The sequence below is a fragment of the Sinocyclocheilus anshuiensis genome, unplaced genomic scaffold, assembly GCF_001515605.1.
Source record: "Sinocyclocheilus anshuiensis isolate Anshui unplaced genomic scaffold, SAMN03320099.WGS_v1.1 scaffold758, whole genome shotgun sequence".
In the NCBI taxonomy this organism is placed as follows: Eukaryota; Metazoa; Chordata; class Actinopteri; order Cypriniformes; family Cyprinidae; genus Sinocyclocheilus; species Sinocyclocheilus anshuiensis.
The window spans coordinates 1,997,513-2,016,066 of NW_015548126.1; the positions used below are offsets into that span (position 1 = coordinate 1,997,513).

The 18,554-nt window shown below is 36.3% G+C and overlaps 1 protein-coding gene across 1 annotated transcript in view; it reads left to right on the forward strand.

Annotated features, from left to right (window-relative positions):
* Positions 1–18,554, forward strand: part of LOC107704698 (neurobeachin-like) — a 282,564-nt gene that overhangs the window by 67,764 nt on the left and 196,246 nt on the right. The window contains exons 2-8 of the mRNA XM_016507685.1: positions 4,940–5,171; positions 7,693–7,793; positions 8,330–8,425; positions 9,607–9,728; positions 13,037–13,163; positions 14,737–14,856; positions 16,617–16,763. Coding sequence (XP_016363171.1) covers positions 4,940–5,171; positions 7,693–7,793; positions 8,330–8,425; positions 9,607–9,728; positions 13,037–13,163; positions 14,737–14,856; positions 16,617–16,763 — 945 coding nt within the window. The remainder of the gene's footprint in view (positions 1–4,939; positions 5,172–7,692; positions 7,794–8,329; positions 8,426–9,606; positions 9,729–13,036; positions 13,164–14,736; positions 14,857–16,616; positions 16,764–18,554) is intronic.

An 18,554-nucleotide genomic window follows, 5' to 3' on the forward strand; every position in this document is an offset into this window, starting at 1 on the left:
GTTAGAAAGGGCCTGATCTTTCTGATGTTGTGTAATGCAAACCTGCAAGATTAAGCAATTTTTGCAATGTGGTCTTTGAAACCTGCAAGATCAAGCAATTTTTGCAATGTGGTCTTTGAAAGTCAGCTGGTCACTCATCAAAGATAACACCAAGATTTCTTACCGAACTTGATGGGGTAATTGTTGATGAACCTAACTGGACGGTGAAGTCATGCTGTAGAGTTGGAGTGGCAGGGAAGACAAGGAGCTCAGTCTTTGCCAGACTGAGCTGTAGGTGATGTTCTTTCATCCATGCCAAGATGTCCGCAAGAGCAGCCTGAGATCCGTGCAGCTGCCGTTGGATCATCTGGTTGAAGTGAAAGATAGAGCTGTGTGTCATCAGCATAGCAATGGCAGGAGAAGCCATGTGCCTGTATGATGGGTCCCAGTGATGTAGTGTATATGGAGAAGAGGAGGGGTCCAAAAACTGATCCCTGAGGAACCCCAGTGACCAGTTGATGTGCTTTGGATACCTCCCCTCGCAAGGCCATCCTGAAAGACCAACCAGCAAAGTGGAATCCCTGTGATGCCCAGTGATGAGAGGGTGTACAGGAGGATCTGATGATTCACAGTGTCAAAAGCGGCAGATAGATTAAAAATATTAATAGAAATAATTGCAGCTCAATCATACTTTAGATTTTTTTGGCTTTTTCTTTATCGTTATAGTCTGTACTTGGTGTCAACAGGCCTTTACTATAGATCAACAATTCTAATAGGTAATTTTAAGAGGACAAAAAAGATCTTGATGTAAAGAAATTTATAAATATATAAATTTCTACTGAGCTTCCTTTCCCCTAGTTGGGGTTCAGAGATGCTCGGTTGCCATGGTTATGGGTAGCACAAATCAGACTTTAGCCATTTTTTTCCACTGCACGCTTTCGCTGGCTATGAGCACAGTGGAAATAAACAGTGCTGATGTCCTATTTACTGAGAGTTATGGTGAGAGGAGGAAGCAAGCAGCAATGGAGATCTCTCCAGGGAAGAGCAGGTGCTCTATCTATTTTATCATGTATACATTTGTCAAGCAGGATACCAGGAAGGTTGTGTCTTCGCCTGGTTTGAGGTGATAAAAGCGAAAGCGCAAACAGTGCAGCCTGGTTGAATTTTTGCATGCCTGAAGCCACTTTTTGATCACATCTGGTGAAGAATAACTCTCCAGAAACAGGCAAACCTTGCTTGTATGCTACCTGAAAAGCTGACGTGCTGGTTCGTGTATTCAGAGATTAAATAAATGCTTAAATAGAATATTTTCAACAGTATGCATCTGAGATAAATGAAAATGTAATGCTGATTTTGATTTTTGAGCATTGTGATGCCTGTAAATCAAGTGGTTTGCAGAAATCAATCTGTAAAAATAAAAATTTTATTTGATATTAAAATTGGACAACAGATAAAAAAAATGAAATCTTGCATTTTACAATATTGTATACTATTGCATTGCATTGTATACATAAAACAATAGTTCCAGTCTACAGTGAAACACTGTATCATTACACTGTCTGTGTATTTGTGTTTAGGACAGACAGTCTGTGTGCACTGAGTTCAGTGATTCTTTATGCAAGTTAGGTTTGAGTGAAGACACAAATGAATCCATGATTCAGAGTTTTGAATTGATTCACTTAAATTGAACAGATTCACACAAATAAACTTGCTGAAGGTGTATTTACTACCAGTGTAAATCAAAGATTATATTAAAAATAGATAATAAGAAGTGGGGTTTTTTTTATAAAATAAAAAAACAATACTAATTGTTTATATTGTAATAATATTTAACAGTAATACAGTTTTTACTGTATTTTTGATCAAATAAAAGCAGCCTTGGTTAGTATAAGAGACTTCTTTCAGCAACATAAAAGAACATCTTTAAAAGATCTTTAAAAAATATTTTTAAAATACTTCATTATTTAAATGTAAAGATTTGGGTTCAGATTTGAGGATGTAAAGTTAGTTCAAGCACCAATGTCCCTAATATTTCTGCACTTCTAGCAAATTAAAATATTTCAATTAGTGTCAATATATTTTAGGTGAGTGTTTTGAGCTGTAGCGACTCTCCAACGGTAATCTAGACACAAACTCAATGTAAATTAACAGAGATTAACTGTTCACTGTGAGTGATTCCTGTTTGGCCTGAGAGGGAGCACTTTCTTTTGCCATGAGTGTCTAATCTTTGATTTTGTGCCTTCATTTACCTCTTGTCGCACAATGGATGCAAATTACTCTCGGGATCTGAGCATGCAATTAAACACCTCACTTCAGAGTGTGACGAGCTCTGTGATTAAAAGAGAAGATGTGTTGAATGGGCAAGCTTTGTCTGGCAACACACTAACACTTCTGCACAGGTTTCCGTCCTTTGTATAGTAGTGTATGACTTATTAAAATTGAAGACGTTGAATGATATTTTTCATAATTTAGTGATAACAGAAAACAAGAACTGGACTGTTCATTTAAGAAAACTGTTATTTTATGTCTTGATAAACTCTATGATTAGTCTTGAAGTCATCGTAATTAGTAAACACAATGGCTGGAGTGACAAAACTTGCAGTGCATACACTGGAAAAAAGAAATATCCCACTATTTTAAAGGAAGAGCAGCGCTGCATGACAATTGGATATTTTACTTATTTAGAAGATTGATGTTAGCCATTAAAAGTGAATTAGCTTTTTATGATTCTGTACTTGATTCTGTGAATACAATTGAAGGAATAAAAACATCTCTAGAGTCTCATTGATATGCTGTTACACTTCGCTGAGTTTTCTTTAAAACAGAAGTAAATCTATGCAAGTCTTATTAAAGCAGTGAAACTACCTTTTGGTTGAACGACTGTGGGACATTGATAATTGCAAATTGGAAAGCAAATTAAGTTTGATCAAAAGAGACTGGGCTAAATTTGGTGATCATTTCTAAACTGATGTGCAGTGTAGCTCATTTTGATCTTTGTTATATCTAAAATATAGGCAATAGTCACATATGATAAACTATATATATCGTATAAAATTGTGTTCTGAAATCATATAGATTGTGCCAGGGCTTTAAAGAGTGAAGTTTAACTAACTGTCAAACTTCCACTTTCTTGTTTTTATCTTTTTTTGAGAACCCATCAGCATAAAACTTTTAAGTAAGCAAAACTGTTATTGGTGTGCCGCAGGGTTCAGCTTTAGGGCCAGATGTTTTTTCAGCTGAGACTTCAGAGAAACATTTTTTTTTCTGTTTATTCTTCATGCTAATTAGTTTTTAGGAAGTAGTCAGACAGATGCTGCACACCTTCCTGTCATAATGATTCATTTAGGCTGGCATTAAAGCAGGACATTGTTCTATTGTTTTTGGTGAATAAATACTCATTTGCTCCATTGTTGTACAGAAGATAGGAGGAGTTTGTGTGTCATCTGCTGGCTACTTCTTACAGTACGGTCCTTTTAAAGTGTTGATGTGAGGTTTCCTTTTATCAAATGCATGTTTAACTTAAAAAACTGTCTTTTTATGCTATTATACTATTTATACTATAATTGTTGCTGCTGTCTTCTTTACTGTCAGTCATTGTACACATTAGGATGTTATAAAAGGCTGAGGAAACTGACTGATGGACGTTTTCATAAATGAAACGCTTGTCATTTTTTCCAGGGATGAGGCACTCTTTATCGCTTCCTCCACTGCCTCTCGTCATGCTGTTTCGGTCCGTTAGAGAGTACAGCTCTAACACATCCATGCAAATCACTCCTGAAATAAAGGCTGAAAAGAAAGTGTGGTTGTCATGACGCCCATCAGCTGTTCAGTTGAGAAATGAGTACAGTAGACAGGATACTATCAGTCAAATCAAAGCAGCAGGACAATTAAATAGCAAGTTCATTTAAGCTAGCGGTTCTGAGCTGTTTTTTTTTTTGGACTTTGACAGTTTTGGTTTCTAAATATTTCTTGAGTTTTAATGGTTTCATGCTCTTGGAAACACTTTACAAAACATACTGTGTTGATTGCCACAAACGTTTTATCCTCACAACAATTTAACCCATATTTAATTTAATTTAATTTAATTTAATTTAATTTAGTTTAGTTTAGTTTAGTTTAGTTTAGTTTTGTTTTGTTTTGTGTTTTGTTTTGTTTTGTTTTGTTTTATTTTATTTTATTTAAAACAAATTAATGTTATTATTTATTTAATTTTTAAAAATTTGTTTTATGATTTTGTTTAATTTTAATATTTATTTAAGTTTTAAGTTTTTGAGGGCATGTCATGCATCCTGTCCATGTTGGCATCTGTCTAATTTTACTTGATTTAATTAACAGATACATTTTTGGCATAATATTGTTGAGTTCAATGTGCACTTTTTTTTTCCTTTGCTGTCTCCAACAAACAATCAGAACAACTCTCAAACCATTTTTGTCACAACCCACCAGTTGAGAACCAATGATCTATGGGATGCGAGGCGTGACAAGAGTTAATTCCTGTCTGCCAACAAGAATTCCCAACAAGTTAGACTTGGATAATGTTGTAAAATAAGCCTCGAGAAGCAGGGGTCTATTTTCCACATGTGTGCTTCGTTGCTCTCTGAAGAAGGTGCCTGAAGTCTTCCCATGTGCTCGAGACAAGTCTTGAAATCTTCAATTTCCTGCTTGCTTAGTCCACGGAACACAAATATTGATTGGTGTTTATAATTCCCAAATGATTATAGTTATTGTTTATGACCGGAAGTGTAGAAGGATTTGATTGTTGAAACATCTGCTTTTTTTCAAGGTTTCTTTGAGTTTAGTTAAGCTATTTGTTGTCACAATTGGTTCACTTGCGTTTGTCTGACGTCAAACAAACGCTAAAAGCTTTAGAAGAAAAGCACTCTTTCTTGTTACTTACAGTGAGTCTAATCTATTTTTTTCCTTGTCCTTTTCCCTTCTCTTTCTTTCTCTTCCGCTCCAGCTGGTTGGTGGTGAGTTTGACCTGGAGATGAACTTCATCATCCAGGATGCAGAGGCCATCATCTGCATGTTGGAGCTGCTGGAACACTGTGAAGTCACATGCCAGGCGGAAATCTGGAGCATGTTTACCGCCATCCTGCGCAAGAGTGTCCGCAACCTGCAGACCAGCACTGAGGTCGGCCTCATTCAGAGGCTATTGCTCAAAATGAGCTCTGTGGATGACATGATCGCAGGTGAGTGGTCTCAACCTGACCCTCTTCCAGAGTTTTGGAATTGACCTCTTGTAAAACCCATTTCTTTCTATTTCCCCAAAGCTCTATAAATGGTTCAGAAAATGTTTAAACAGCTCTGAAATGAAAGATGTGCAGAATAGTCAGAACAGTCATGCTGTCTTTTTTGAGAAAGAAGATTTTGTCACTGAAAAATGACTTAAATATCAGTCTCTTCATTTTATATGGCTTCCGAAGACAGTCATATGAACTACTTTTATGGTGCTCTTTTGATGGTGTTTTGTTATTTTTGGAGCTTGACAGCTGTGGTCACTATGAACTGCCTTTGTATGAAAAAGATATATGTAAATATACTATATCACACATATGTAATATCACATTTTGGACACGAGTGTGAGTAAATAATGACAGTTTTTATCTATTAATTTCAACTGAACTACAAAAGAATAAGTAATCAAAACGTTTCCATACCATAAACATGCATTATTTTTAAAATAAAAAAGTATTTATTTATTTATTTATTTTTAATTCAATTAAAAAATGTTTAATCTTAAAATAAAAAATAATACATTTTTGTTCTTTCTTTCTTTCTTTCTTTGATATTTTTTAATGTTTTATTTATTTTAGATTTTAATATTAACTTTTTTATATTTTTATTTATTCATTTTTTATTTTAAATGTGAGTAAATAATGACTGTTTTAAATTGAACTCCAAAAGAAGTAGCAATCAACAATATTTCCATACCACAAGCATGCATGTTGATCATTGACTGTGAAGTTCACCTGTGTAGTATTTTAGGTTAAGATTTAGGTTCAAGCTGCAAAAGCAGATTTATTTGAACCTTATTGCATATTAAATCATGCTTGTTGTTTACTTTTTTTGCATAAAAGGTCAAAGATAACGCTCTGCTTTGAACAGCGCGTGCAAGATATGGGCAACGGCTTCCATTTTTTCCAAATTTCCATTTTTTTTTTACGCCAGAGAGTGGTGCGAATTGCTGTGAGTGAAAGAAATGTGGATTAAACTGCAATCTTCTCAGCAGTGGAATTCATCAGGCTAAAGCAGAAGAGAAACCGAGAGAAAAATCTCATTAGTTGCACCGTCTGGTAATGAGATTGAGTGGCAGTTTAGAGCAATATTAAATTTTAGTTACCGTTTATGAATGAAGAAGAATGTTTTTTGATTCATTCCATCTGTAATTCATGGCCAACATGTTCCTCTGTCTGCATACATTAAATGCCATTTTTCACAATCACAATCCACTAAGAAGCAGAGGCTGTGAATTGCCTTATGGAAGCAGCAGTCTTGATGAAACTCGAAATTAAAGTGTAAAATGGCATTAATTAGCATAACTTCTCATGTCCTCGCAACACTGAGTGTTTAACCTGAATTGAAAGAGCTGAGTCAACTGTAGGCGCTGTTTGTGAACCATAGAAGTGGGTATATATATATATATATATATATATATATATATATATATAGTATATATATATATGTGTGTGTACTTGTTTATGCTACATTGTGGGGACCAAATGTGATGATGATAGATGATAGTGATAGTGATAGTGATAGTGATTAAAACCTCAAATTTTTGAAATTGTGGGGACGGGTCTGCGGTCCCCACGAGGGAAAAAAATGATTAAAAATAGTAAATGATGTTTATCTGAAAGTGTAACAATTGTCTGTCAAAAGGTTGGAGTAATTAAGATTTTTCTCTTATGGTTTGCCAGGGCTGCATTTATTTGATTAAAAAATGCAGTGAAAACAGTAATATTGTGAAATATTATTACAATTTAGATAGTTTTTTAATTTTAATATATTTTAAAAAGTGTTTTATTCTAACGATAGCTTTATTTTTAGCAGCCATTACTTCAGCCTTCAGTCTTAATATCTGCCATAATATCTGAATGATAGTTATTATATATAATAATAAAGAAAATATAATAAATATCACACACACACACACACACACACATGTACAGGTGCATCTCAATAAATTAGAATGTCGTGGAAAAGTTCATTTATTTCAGTAATTCAACTCAAATTGTGATATAATATAATAAAATGTATTCCTTTGATGGCAAGGTTTAGCTAGATAGATATATTGTTTTAATTTATTATTTGTTATTTAATTCAATTTTAAACATTGTACTATGTACATTCCATTTTGATCAGTCTGTTTCATTTAAAAAAAAAAATTCAATTTAAACAGTTAATTGAAACCTTTTTATGTTTAACTAAGTTATATTGAAAAATGGAAGTTCCCCAAGGGCCTGCCGAATTATGCCATCGCACTTGGGGAAGGTGCATTCTGGGGGTCTGTTTGGCGCGGTTTGATCCTCTCACACGTCTTACTGTGAAATTGCTATTTTGCACTGTGTTATGATACGATGTCTTGTGTATGTTGCACACACACCTGTGCTCCGGGGAATCTGTTTACCTGCACACTCTGCCCACTTCAGTTAATCCAGATCTAACGTCTCTCTGTCTGTATGTTTATGTTTTTTTTCCCATGATGCCCAGACTTGCTGGTGGATATGCTGGGAGTTCTGGCCAGCTACAGTATCACCGTCAAAGAACTCAAATTGCTCTTCAGCATGCTGAGAGGAGAAGGAGGATTGTGGGTAAGTCACTGAAAATGAGTGAAAACTCATGTAGGGCTCTGGGGCTCCAAGGGGTTGTTAGCTTCACCGCTTTTGGAGATCGTTGAGCCTTTTCAGAGCTCTGGAGCAATCAACTGCAGAACAGATCAGGACTGCCCAGGTATCGATTCACCGTTCTCTCGAGTGAGGGATATTGACAGAACATCGAGTGCTGGCGGACGCTACAGTGAGGATGTTGTCACAATAGTTTTCAGTTTTTGGATAGAGTGAAGTACCCCTCTGGGGAGAAAAAAGAGATACTTGGGCTTTAATGAAACAATTAGTTATGAGACGTGAAAATGGAATGTTTTGATCAGCATGTGTTTTAGCTTGCCAAAAGAGGTGAGAATACGACAGATTGGATCGACGTTCTTAAATCAGAACTGATTTAGTGAGGCAAAATTTAAAGTTGATTTCAGAAGTTCTTGCTGAGAAGGTCCTGTGGGATTTTCGTTATGGTGATTTGGTTTTTCCTTAAGTTACTTGTCTTACCTCTCATGTACTTCTGTCTTCCACAGCCAAGACATGCAATCAAACTGCTCTCAGTTCTCACTCAAATGGCACAGAGACATGGACCAGACACTTTCTTTAACTTTCCTGGCCGAAGTGCAGCTGTGAGTGACCCCATTCTTAGCCTATTTTGCATATTTCAGATGTTGTGAAGTTAAATGAAATGTTGTTTTTAAACTGTCATTTTCACAATACGGTTAACTGAAAAATAGCCAATATTAAATCACTATAAAGCTTTGTGTAAATAAAATAACAATTTTATTTTAATTGTGAAGGCAAAGCTGAATTTTCAGCAGCCATTACTTCAGTCTTAAGTGATCTATCAGAAATCATTCTAATATGCCTATTTGGAATAATTAGAAACATTTCTTATTATTATCAGTGTTAAAAAAAAGTCATGCTGTCATGCTGAAAAAAGTCATGCTGCTTAATATTTTTGTGGAAACCATGAGACATTTTTCCAGTTTTTAATGAATATAAAATTAAAAAGAACAGCATTTATTTTAATTTTTCATTGTCACTTTTAATCAATTAAATCTGTCCTTGCTGATTAAAGTATTAATTTCTTAAAAAAACTTACTGAGTTATATATTATTTAATGTTTTAAATATTAAATAATAAATTAAAACAATGTGTATATATATACGCAGTATATCAAATTTCAACCAATACAGATAAATTACATTTTTCTGATATTGGCCAATAACACCTCAGGTTACGTATGTAACCCTAGTTCCTCGAGGGAACGAGACGCTGCGTCGAAAACGCTAGGGGAACGCCCTTCAGCGTGACGGGCTCTGAACCTCGTGTGTAATCAGACCAATAGATGGGCGAGACGTCACGGCGGGTGACGTAATGACCAGGAGGCTATAAAAGCACGTGCGGTGAGACCAGCGTCAGCTCCTAGGAATGAAGCAAGCGCTGGCAGGGACGCCGGAAGTATGGCACCGAGACGCAGCGTCTCGGATTACACACGAGGTTCAGAGCCCGTCACACTGAAGGGCGTTCCCCTAGCGTTTTCGACGCAGCTCGAGTTCGTGAAGAGGAACTAATATGGCACTTGTTCATTCCTACTGTAATTTCATTATAGAGAAATCCATTCTATATACAGTATATTTGTTTTGCTGGCTATATGTATATTGGGAACAATAACTTGACTGCATTAGATATTTACATTTTTTGAAGCACTGGATGTATATAAACAAATGTCTAGCATGTTAAAAGATCCATACATGACATATACAGTACAGACTCCAAGACATTTTTGCTCTCTGTTTTCTGCCAGGCGATTGCATTGCCTCCCATCGCTAAATGGCCTTATCAGAACGGCTTTACCCTCAACACCTGGTTCCGCATGGATCCTCTGAACAACATCAACGTGGACAAAGACAAACCCTACCTTTACTGGTGACTACTTTCACAGCCTACGCCTTAATGCGGTTATATATAACTTTGTCAACTTTTAAATAAAACTTACTTAGCAGAAAAGAAAATGACCTTCAGGGCCTGCTTCTGTAAGTAAATTAAACTGAGTGGCTTTGTTTTAGTGTTTAACAGAGAGAGAGAGAGAGCGTTCTGGCTGCTTTGCCACTTATATAATGAGCTTTGTTAGAGGATTTAGTTTTTTGATGATGTGGTGGATTATGCAAGCATAAAAGGGAATTAGGTCAGATTCTGCTGATTAAACCAATAGGTGTTTGAACCCAGGGCAGAGTGTTCTGGAATCACTGGAAAATCTCTGCAGAGGGACACTAGGGTGGAAATAGACATTAATTTGGGCTTTTAATGTCAGCCAGGCAAAAAGAGCATCATATGTAGAGACTTGTGGGTAATTAGAGCTCAGATCAATAGCGCAGACGTGTGTTTATTGGCCAGGATTCCAGGAGTGAGGGAAAATGGTCCTCAAGGGAGAAGGAGTGAGTGTGTTTTGAGAGAGAGAAAGAAGGACAACATCCATTTTTTAACAGCCTTGGGCTTTTTTGTAGGGATATTTGAAGGTATTTGCTTCTGATATTAGCTTGAAGTGATTTGTTAGATGGGCTAGATGTTTATCACAAAAAGCATTTCTTACATGTTCTTGAGTTCAGATTATTGAGTTCAGTTCCTCCATACATTATGTAGATCCATGAATTGAGAAACTGCCCCTGACTTTGTGAGAAGGTTACAAAACAGTGTTGTTAAAGGCTGCCACGCTAATAATGCTAGCTAGCATTTGAAAGTGAGCGCTGGGTCCTGCTTGCTGTTGTGCTGCCAGATCTGTAGCCTGGAGCTGCCAAGCGCAGGACCGCTCACACACACTCTGAGTTCAAACTGTGCGTGACACAGATTCGGAATAAAAGGAGATGTTCACGAAGAAAAACAGAGTATTGATTCACGCTGAGAATCACACTTATTCTCAGCTCTTGAAGATGCAAAAATGGTCTCTTGTGCTGTTAGGTTTCTTGTATGTGACAGTTTATACTTCTATTGTGGGGAATGGAGAACACAAAACTGTCTTTGACATTTTGAAATAAGCGTACAGTAAGATATCTTTACTCTCTCCTCTCTTAACTGTCTTGTAACAGAAAACTAGTTAATGCATATCAGGAAACCTACATACTGTGATTAAAAAACATTGTAGACCAGCCTAAGCTGGTTTTCTGGTTCCAAGTTTGGTCAAACTGGCTGGATTTAAGGGGTTTTAGACAATTTTCAGCCAGTGGAGCTGGGAGACCAATATTTTCTGTAATATAAGTAAATTAGCCAATTTTGTTTAAATTAAGGATTGCAGAAATGAGTACACCCTAGATTTAATTCAGAAAATGTATAATATTCTAGTACTTAGTATGTCCTCCAGAACTTAAAGTATACTGCTCTGACCCTTCTTGGCAATGAGTGTACAAGTTCATGACAAATTTTCACATCTGTGCTGTTTAACTCCTGGACGACCTCCTTCTGATCTTTAATGGAGACTTTTGCTCAGCTCGTCTCTACAGAATCCCCCACAGCAGCTCAAGAGCGTTAAGATTGAGTGAAATACATGTCCACTGAAGGATTTTCACCTTGGGAGAATGAATATATTCACTGTCATGCTGAAAAAATGCCCAATAATGCAGGGAATGAGGGGAGGGTAGCATCTTCTCCATTGTTTTTGAATGTTGGTGCTACTTCTGCTATATTTTCACACTTAAAACAATAATTTGGTATTCCTCTTGTACCATTGTCCTCTTTTATGCTAATAAATAAATCACCTGGCAGTTCTCTCCCAAGTGGTTCCACTGCTGCCGGCATTAAGTCTGAGTATGATTTAGTGGGCTATATAACACTTTTAATTGTCAGGAAATTACTTGTCTTTAAAAGTTTTGGTTCAATATACTTACCTGTTGATCAAAAATAGCCTTAAACCTATACTTTCAGGAGGGTGTACTCATTTTACACTAGTGAAACTAGTTCACTAGAAACTAGTGAATGCTTACCAGCCATTTAAATGTAAAGCAGCAAGCTCATTGGCTGCGTATGCAACATGAACCAATCAGCTTGTGCCAAGAGTTTAACATTGTGAATACATCAGTTTGCGTTAATGACCCATCAGCCTGTGCCATCTAGGTTTCATGACAGAACTTGGCATTTATGCTGGTTTAGTTGGTCGGAGCCAAAGTGCCCAAAATCCCTATTAAAAAATTTGCTACAACTCCAGCTAAAACTGGCAAAACCAACTGTAAGCTAGTTTAAAGTGTTCTTTGTTTGTTTGTTTTTTTCCAAGACAATTGCCAATTACTACTACCATAGCACGCTTAAACCAGCCTCAGGTGGATTACTGGTCATAACAGGTTTAATCTAGTTTAGGTGGTTTTCCAGCTCTAAACTGGGCTTCACAGGTTCATGCCTTTGGCTGGTTTAAGCTTTTTTTCAAAAAGGGAATGTTAAAGGGTTAGTTCACCCAAAAATGAAAATTAGCCTTTGATTTACTCACCCTTGAGGCATCCTAGGTGTATATAACTTTCTTCTTTCAGACAAATCCAATCGGAGTTATATTAAAAAATTGTCCTGGCTCTTCCAAGCGTTATCATTACAGTGGGTGGGTGTTTCTGTTAAACAGTCCAAAAGATGTGAAATAAAGTGAGCGCATCCATAATAAAACGTGCCTCACACAGCTCCGGGGGATGAATAAAGGCCTCCTGTAGCAAATCCATGTGTTTTTTGTAAGAAAAATATCCATATTTCAAACGTAATAAACACAACTCGCAAGACTAGCATATCTCAGAGGCACGTGACGCATACTGTACATCCTATGTCATCCGCCGGAACAGCTTCCGCGTATGACAGATAGCGGAAGTGAGAGAAAGGTTTTTATTACATTTGAAATATGGATATTTTTCTTACAAAAACGCATGGATTCGCTACAGGAGGCCTTTATTCACCCCCCGGAGCCGTGTGAGGCACATTTTATTATGGATGCGCGCACTTTATTTGACGTCTTTTAGACTGTTTAACAGAAACACCCATCCACTGTAATGACGCTTGGAAGAGCCAGGACAATTTTTTTATATAACTCCGATTGGATTCGTCTGAAAGAAGAAAGTCATATACACCTAGGATGCTTTGATTGTGAGTAAATCACAAGCTAATTTTCATTTTTGGGTGAACACCCTTTAAGAGAGGATATTTCATATATACCACATAAAAATGTTATGAATTGCTGTATATTCTATGTATTTATTGATTCTCAATTTCAGTTTCCGCACAAGCAAAGGCATCGGCTACTCTGCACATTTTGTGGGGAATTGCTTGATTGTGACATCATTGAAGTCAAAAGGAAAAGGCTTCCAGCACTGCGTGAAATATGACTTTCAGCCCCGCAAGGTAGGCTTTCATTTCCAGCTTTGATTCTCTCTTTCTCCTACTAGCATCTGTAGTAATCTACTGATTGTGTTGTGAAGGAGTAAGAATCGAGTGGATGCACTTGTGAATTTTCTTGCTGTGATGCTCAGCGAAAATCACAAAGCTGTGCCGGAGGATGCATGATCCAGTTAACTGGGCTAAATATCACGTTTACAAACTCTTACTGAACCCCAGGACATGAGATAACTGAGGCCATTTTCATTATTTGTTTTTGTTGTGTTGAATCGAAGGGAAATCTCTTGGAAATCACTGCACAGCTGCTGCATTTTTGAAACATCTGTCTAATAAATGATTTCCTTGTTTCTACTCAATATTTAATGCTCTTAGCTGGTGTAATCTTTATAAGTGTTAATAGCTCAAACTTGCTCTTTAGAGCCTTAGGGAAAGGGTTTGCCAAGGTCTTGAAGGTCTTTCCTAAAATTAAATTTTACAGTTTAATTGCAGTCACGTGGGCAAGTTTGCATATTGTCTGAAACTGTGAGTTGATGATGCAACACAAGATGATGCAGCTTTGTGTTAAATGCAATGCAAAATAAAATAGAAATACTTAACTGAAAAAATAGCATGAGCATTTTAGTGGGAGACTATTTACATTTACAGAAATTAAATATACTGTTTTCATTTTCAGCCGATAAAGATAAGCTGATCTGATTCAGACCTCTTGTGGTCCAATAATCATTAAAACTACAGTTTATCATTTTAGCGCAGTTTAAGAAGAGAAATACATTTTTATAGTTCATTGGATTAATCTGATTTTCATGCACATGTAAATGAACTGTTTAATTCTTCTGATCTCCAGTGGTTTAGACTCACATAGGGTTTTTATTTCTTTTTTCTTTTCTTCTTCCTGATAACAGCTTTGCATTTTTTGATTTAGTGACTTAATATAAGCGATAACAGGCTGTGTAGCAACTTTTTTTTTTATTAGTTTTTTGATGTGGTCTGGTTTTGAGGATAAAAAATGCAGAAAGATTGCAATGGCAGAATGGCAATAGAGCATTACCATAGTTCATGCATATATGTATTTTTCAAAATGTAGCTAAATGGAAGTGTTAGTCATGTTGTTTTAAAAATGAGCTGGAATAAAAGAGAAAACGATGATTAAAAACAGCTCTGTTGGATGTAGCATTGATTTGATTTTGAAAATATACAACAAACAGCACGCGAAGAACATGCGTTTTGTCCTGAGTGGTGTAGGCTTCACTCCAGAGTGTGTTTGAAACACTGCACCATATCGTGACTCTTTCGTGTGGTGGCACATTGACAGAAATGAAATCTGTAATGACCCATAGCTTAGACTACTGTAGCATTTGGCCTTGGAATTCAGGTTTTGATGATTGCTGAATTAGTCTGCTATCAAGTAATTCAGTGTAATTCATTGACTGTTTTATACATTAAATAAATTATATAAATGTAACTTGACAGTGATATCTGTCTGTTTCCTTTGGAATAACAAACACTGATAAATCATTCACTATGCAATAGAATAAAATAAAATTATTTTGATTTCATGCTGACCTTTTTCCTTCTTTAGTGGTACATGATCAGCATCGTTCACATCTACAACCGCTGGAGGAACAGTGAGATTCGCTGCTACGTCAATGGACAGCTTGTCTCCTACGGCGACATGGCTTGGCATGTCAACACCAACGACGTAAGACCACTTTGCTATCGCAGTTATCGCAGCTGTCTGTAGCTGCCGGATGTTGTCTCAGAGAAATATCATCACCACTGTGTGCACAGTGTGAAATTAAACTATGAAAGATGCATTGATTTATCACAGTTTCGGAATAAATAAATGACGTTTATTTCTGCCAACACATCAAGCCTATCATGCCGTGCATGCTGCAAAAATAATTTCTTAATCAGTATTTTGTTATTTTTAGGAATATTTTAAATATGCTTGTAAAATAGCAAATATATATATATATATACTGTATATACACACACACACACACACACACACACACATATCTATTGTATGTGCTGGCTAGTAACTGATTACATGTGATCTGGATTATGTAATCAGACTCCAAAATTTAAGATTCTATTACATTTTAAAATAATTGTTATCAGACTACAGTTACTTTTTTATTGATTACATAATTATATACTATTCACACAATAAGAATAAATTATTCATAATTTATTGATTCTCCCTAATTCTTATTTTTTATCATTTAAATGTACTGTTCTAAAATAACATACATTCAGGAAGTCTTCCAGTTTTATGGACTTTCACACAAAGACTAGTCACTAGTAAGATGGTTATAATTGCACAGAAAGTTGAGAGCCGAGGCGGACAGTAGAGAAGTATTTTTACTTTGCTTTAAAAGTACTTTTCAGGTGTCTGTACTTTATCAGAGTGTTTTTTTTGTGCTTCACAACATTCCAAAGCATAATATTGCACTTTTTACTGCACTATGTTTTATACTAAATATCATTTAATACTTAATTACATTAGAAATCTATTACTTTCTTACTTTTACTCAAGTAAATGTAATTCAAAGATTTACTTGAGTACAAGAAAGTACTACATTTTTTATGTTCTTAAGTATTAAAGGTAAAACAAACAGCAACTTTTATTTATGAAATGTAGTGCAGTGAAAAGTATGACATTATGCTTTGGAATGTAGTGAAGCAAAGTTTTCCAAAGAAAAACAGTGATAAACTACAGATACTTTTTAAATTTACTTGAGTAAAGTAAAAATACTTCACTACTGTCCGCCTCTGGTTGAGAGGCAACACAGCATTTGAACTCTAGATTTACAAAAATAATTTCCGTTTTAAGAAGTGGTTTCTCAACATTTCAACAATTCAAAAGTAATCTAAAAGTAATCAAAAAGTAGTCTGATTATATTACCTAAAATGTGTAATGTAATGGATTACGTTACTAGCTACTATTTTATTTGTAATTTGGAATCAGTAATTGACTATACAACATATAACAAAATAAACGTGACAAAAATTCTGATTAACAAAATGGAACCCTCTAATGTAGAAAAATATGAAGTTGTCTGTGGAAATACAGACCTTTTTTGCCAGCTCAAATCTTATATGAGATATTATCTTGGGGCTTCAACGATTGGATTAAAATTCACAGACCTATGCTTCTGTTTTTCTGTACCTCACTGAAAGCAATGTAAGATAATTAAAAGGTTGGACCAGCAGTGCTTAACCTCAGATCTCCTGGGTGCCGATTTTGATTAAACTAATAGGCAGGTTTCAGCACAGAATAACATCTCTGTAATGCTACATCTCAATTACGCTGTGAACCATTACTCGCTTAGTATGAAGTTTGCATACTGACATCCACTATATTTCCACACCAGCGCTTTATTTTTCCCCTACTATTCACTTTTGAGAGATTGCTACGAAGAATTCCAAGCTGTTTTCTTCATGTGCTTATCACAGAGCTATGACAAATGTTTCCTCGGCTCATCTGAGACGGCAGACGCCAACCGAGTGTTCTGTGGACAGCTCGGAGCCATCTATGTGTTCAGTGAAGCGCTAAACCCTGCTCAGATATTCGCCATCCATCAACTAGGTCCAGGATACAAGGTATGTAGTCAGATTTGCCAAAGTGCGTTACACACCAACGCTTCGCAGCCACCATTGATCTCCAAGAGATGTTATTCCTTTGTCAGTGACATTTGGTTTATGTGCCTTCCAACATGATTTCACCATCGCCTTGAGGAAATAACCATGTTTGTGAGATCTAAATCTCAGCTGATTTCAAGCTGGTCATTATTGTCCAGCTATTAGGTTACAAAACTGGATTTTCCAGCAGAAAAAATGAGGTGTGAAAAGCTGCATTTACATATTTACTTATTACCAAACATTTGTTTGATGAACTTTATTCTTCTTGTTGTCGTGCATTATTGCTTTTATATTGAACGACAGCAAAGTTTCTCAGTTTTGCTTCTTAATGAAGTCTTCCGTTGATGAAGTTTGCCTCTGGATAGTTTATAGTCTTTCTTTCCCTTTCATGTTTCTGACCTTTTGTAGCTAAATCTCAAGGTGTTTTTGAAGCGATTTGTGTATAATTGCGTCCATGGGGTAAACAGAGCAGGTTACTGTGATTTATTTTTCTTTCTTCCAAGGCTGTATCCTTATTAAATATGAAGCTCTGTCATATTAGTAATTAGGACTTGCAGCAGTTTTTCAGTCTCGTTGTGCAAAGTCTAATTTTCTCTGAAGCACCAGGCTTAGATTAGTGACTCATTATCTAAAATAATAAACCACATGCATGGAACAGATAGCATATGTATCCCAAAAATGACATTACATTGGTTCAAAGCCATTGTTTATGAATGATGAGCTTTTTGCTAATTTAATTTCAAATTCTGACACCATCTCTATTGCCTTTGCTCTATTACAGTAGTGTTTTAGTTATGGGCTGTGTAATCTGCAAGGACAAGTAAGCTCATAACTGCTTAAACTCATCCTAACAGTTTATTTGCTTATTTTTACCTTGTGTGTTTTAAACTACCTGGTAGACATTTGAACTGGTTTTTCTCTAATCAGTGTGGGCTGGTCATTTCCTTTATTAATTGCGCTTCTAGACCTCTGATTCCCGCTGCCTCTCACGTCGTCGTGACGGGCAGGTTGGCAGAAATAATGAGCAGTCTGCTTCATGGAGAAAGCAATTACCCACCCCAGATGAACCTGTGAATGGAGTCTCTCGAAATCTGAAAAGGGGTTGTATATTTCAGTGGAGTGCCAGCTATCAGGCTGCCTGTCAGCTCTTCGGGCTGATCTACCTTGTCTAGTAATAGGGCAGAGGCCTTTGGAGTTTATGTTAGCAGGGCTAGACCACAGGGCCTGGCCCCCATTTGATGAAAAACCTGATAAAATGGGTTTTTAATTGTGATGGATCCACTATAAGCATTACTCTCTCTCCTTTAAAGTGGTGTTTGTGGACCAAATGACAGAATGAGGGTACTAAAAAAAAGTTAGAGATTTTTTAGAGCCCGCACATGCAAGTACATTTTTTATGTAGCAAAACAAAACTATGGATGTGGAATAGCATGTATTCCATATGATAGTTTGAATTCAGTCATCTTTTTTTGCTTTTCTTTGTTTTATTTATTATTTGCTTTTCTTTGTGCTATGTTTGTTCTTTGCTTGTTTTGTGTTTTGTTTTGGCTTGGTTTCATAGTTTAAAGTCATGTTAATCAAAATAACGTCTCGGTTACGTATGGTAACCCTCGTTCCCTGAAGGAGTGTTATGGGTCACCCAGCCCGCAGCTCTACAGACATCCGCCAGCGAGGCACCATGAGCCAGCGCCCAGGAGGATGCAACACTTCTAGTTGAGTGAGCTCACAACCTGAACGGGCAGGGCACACTCC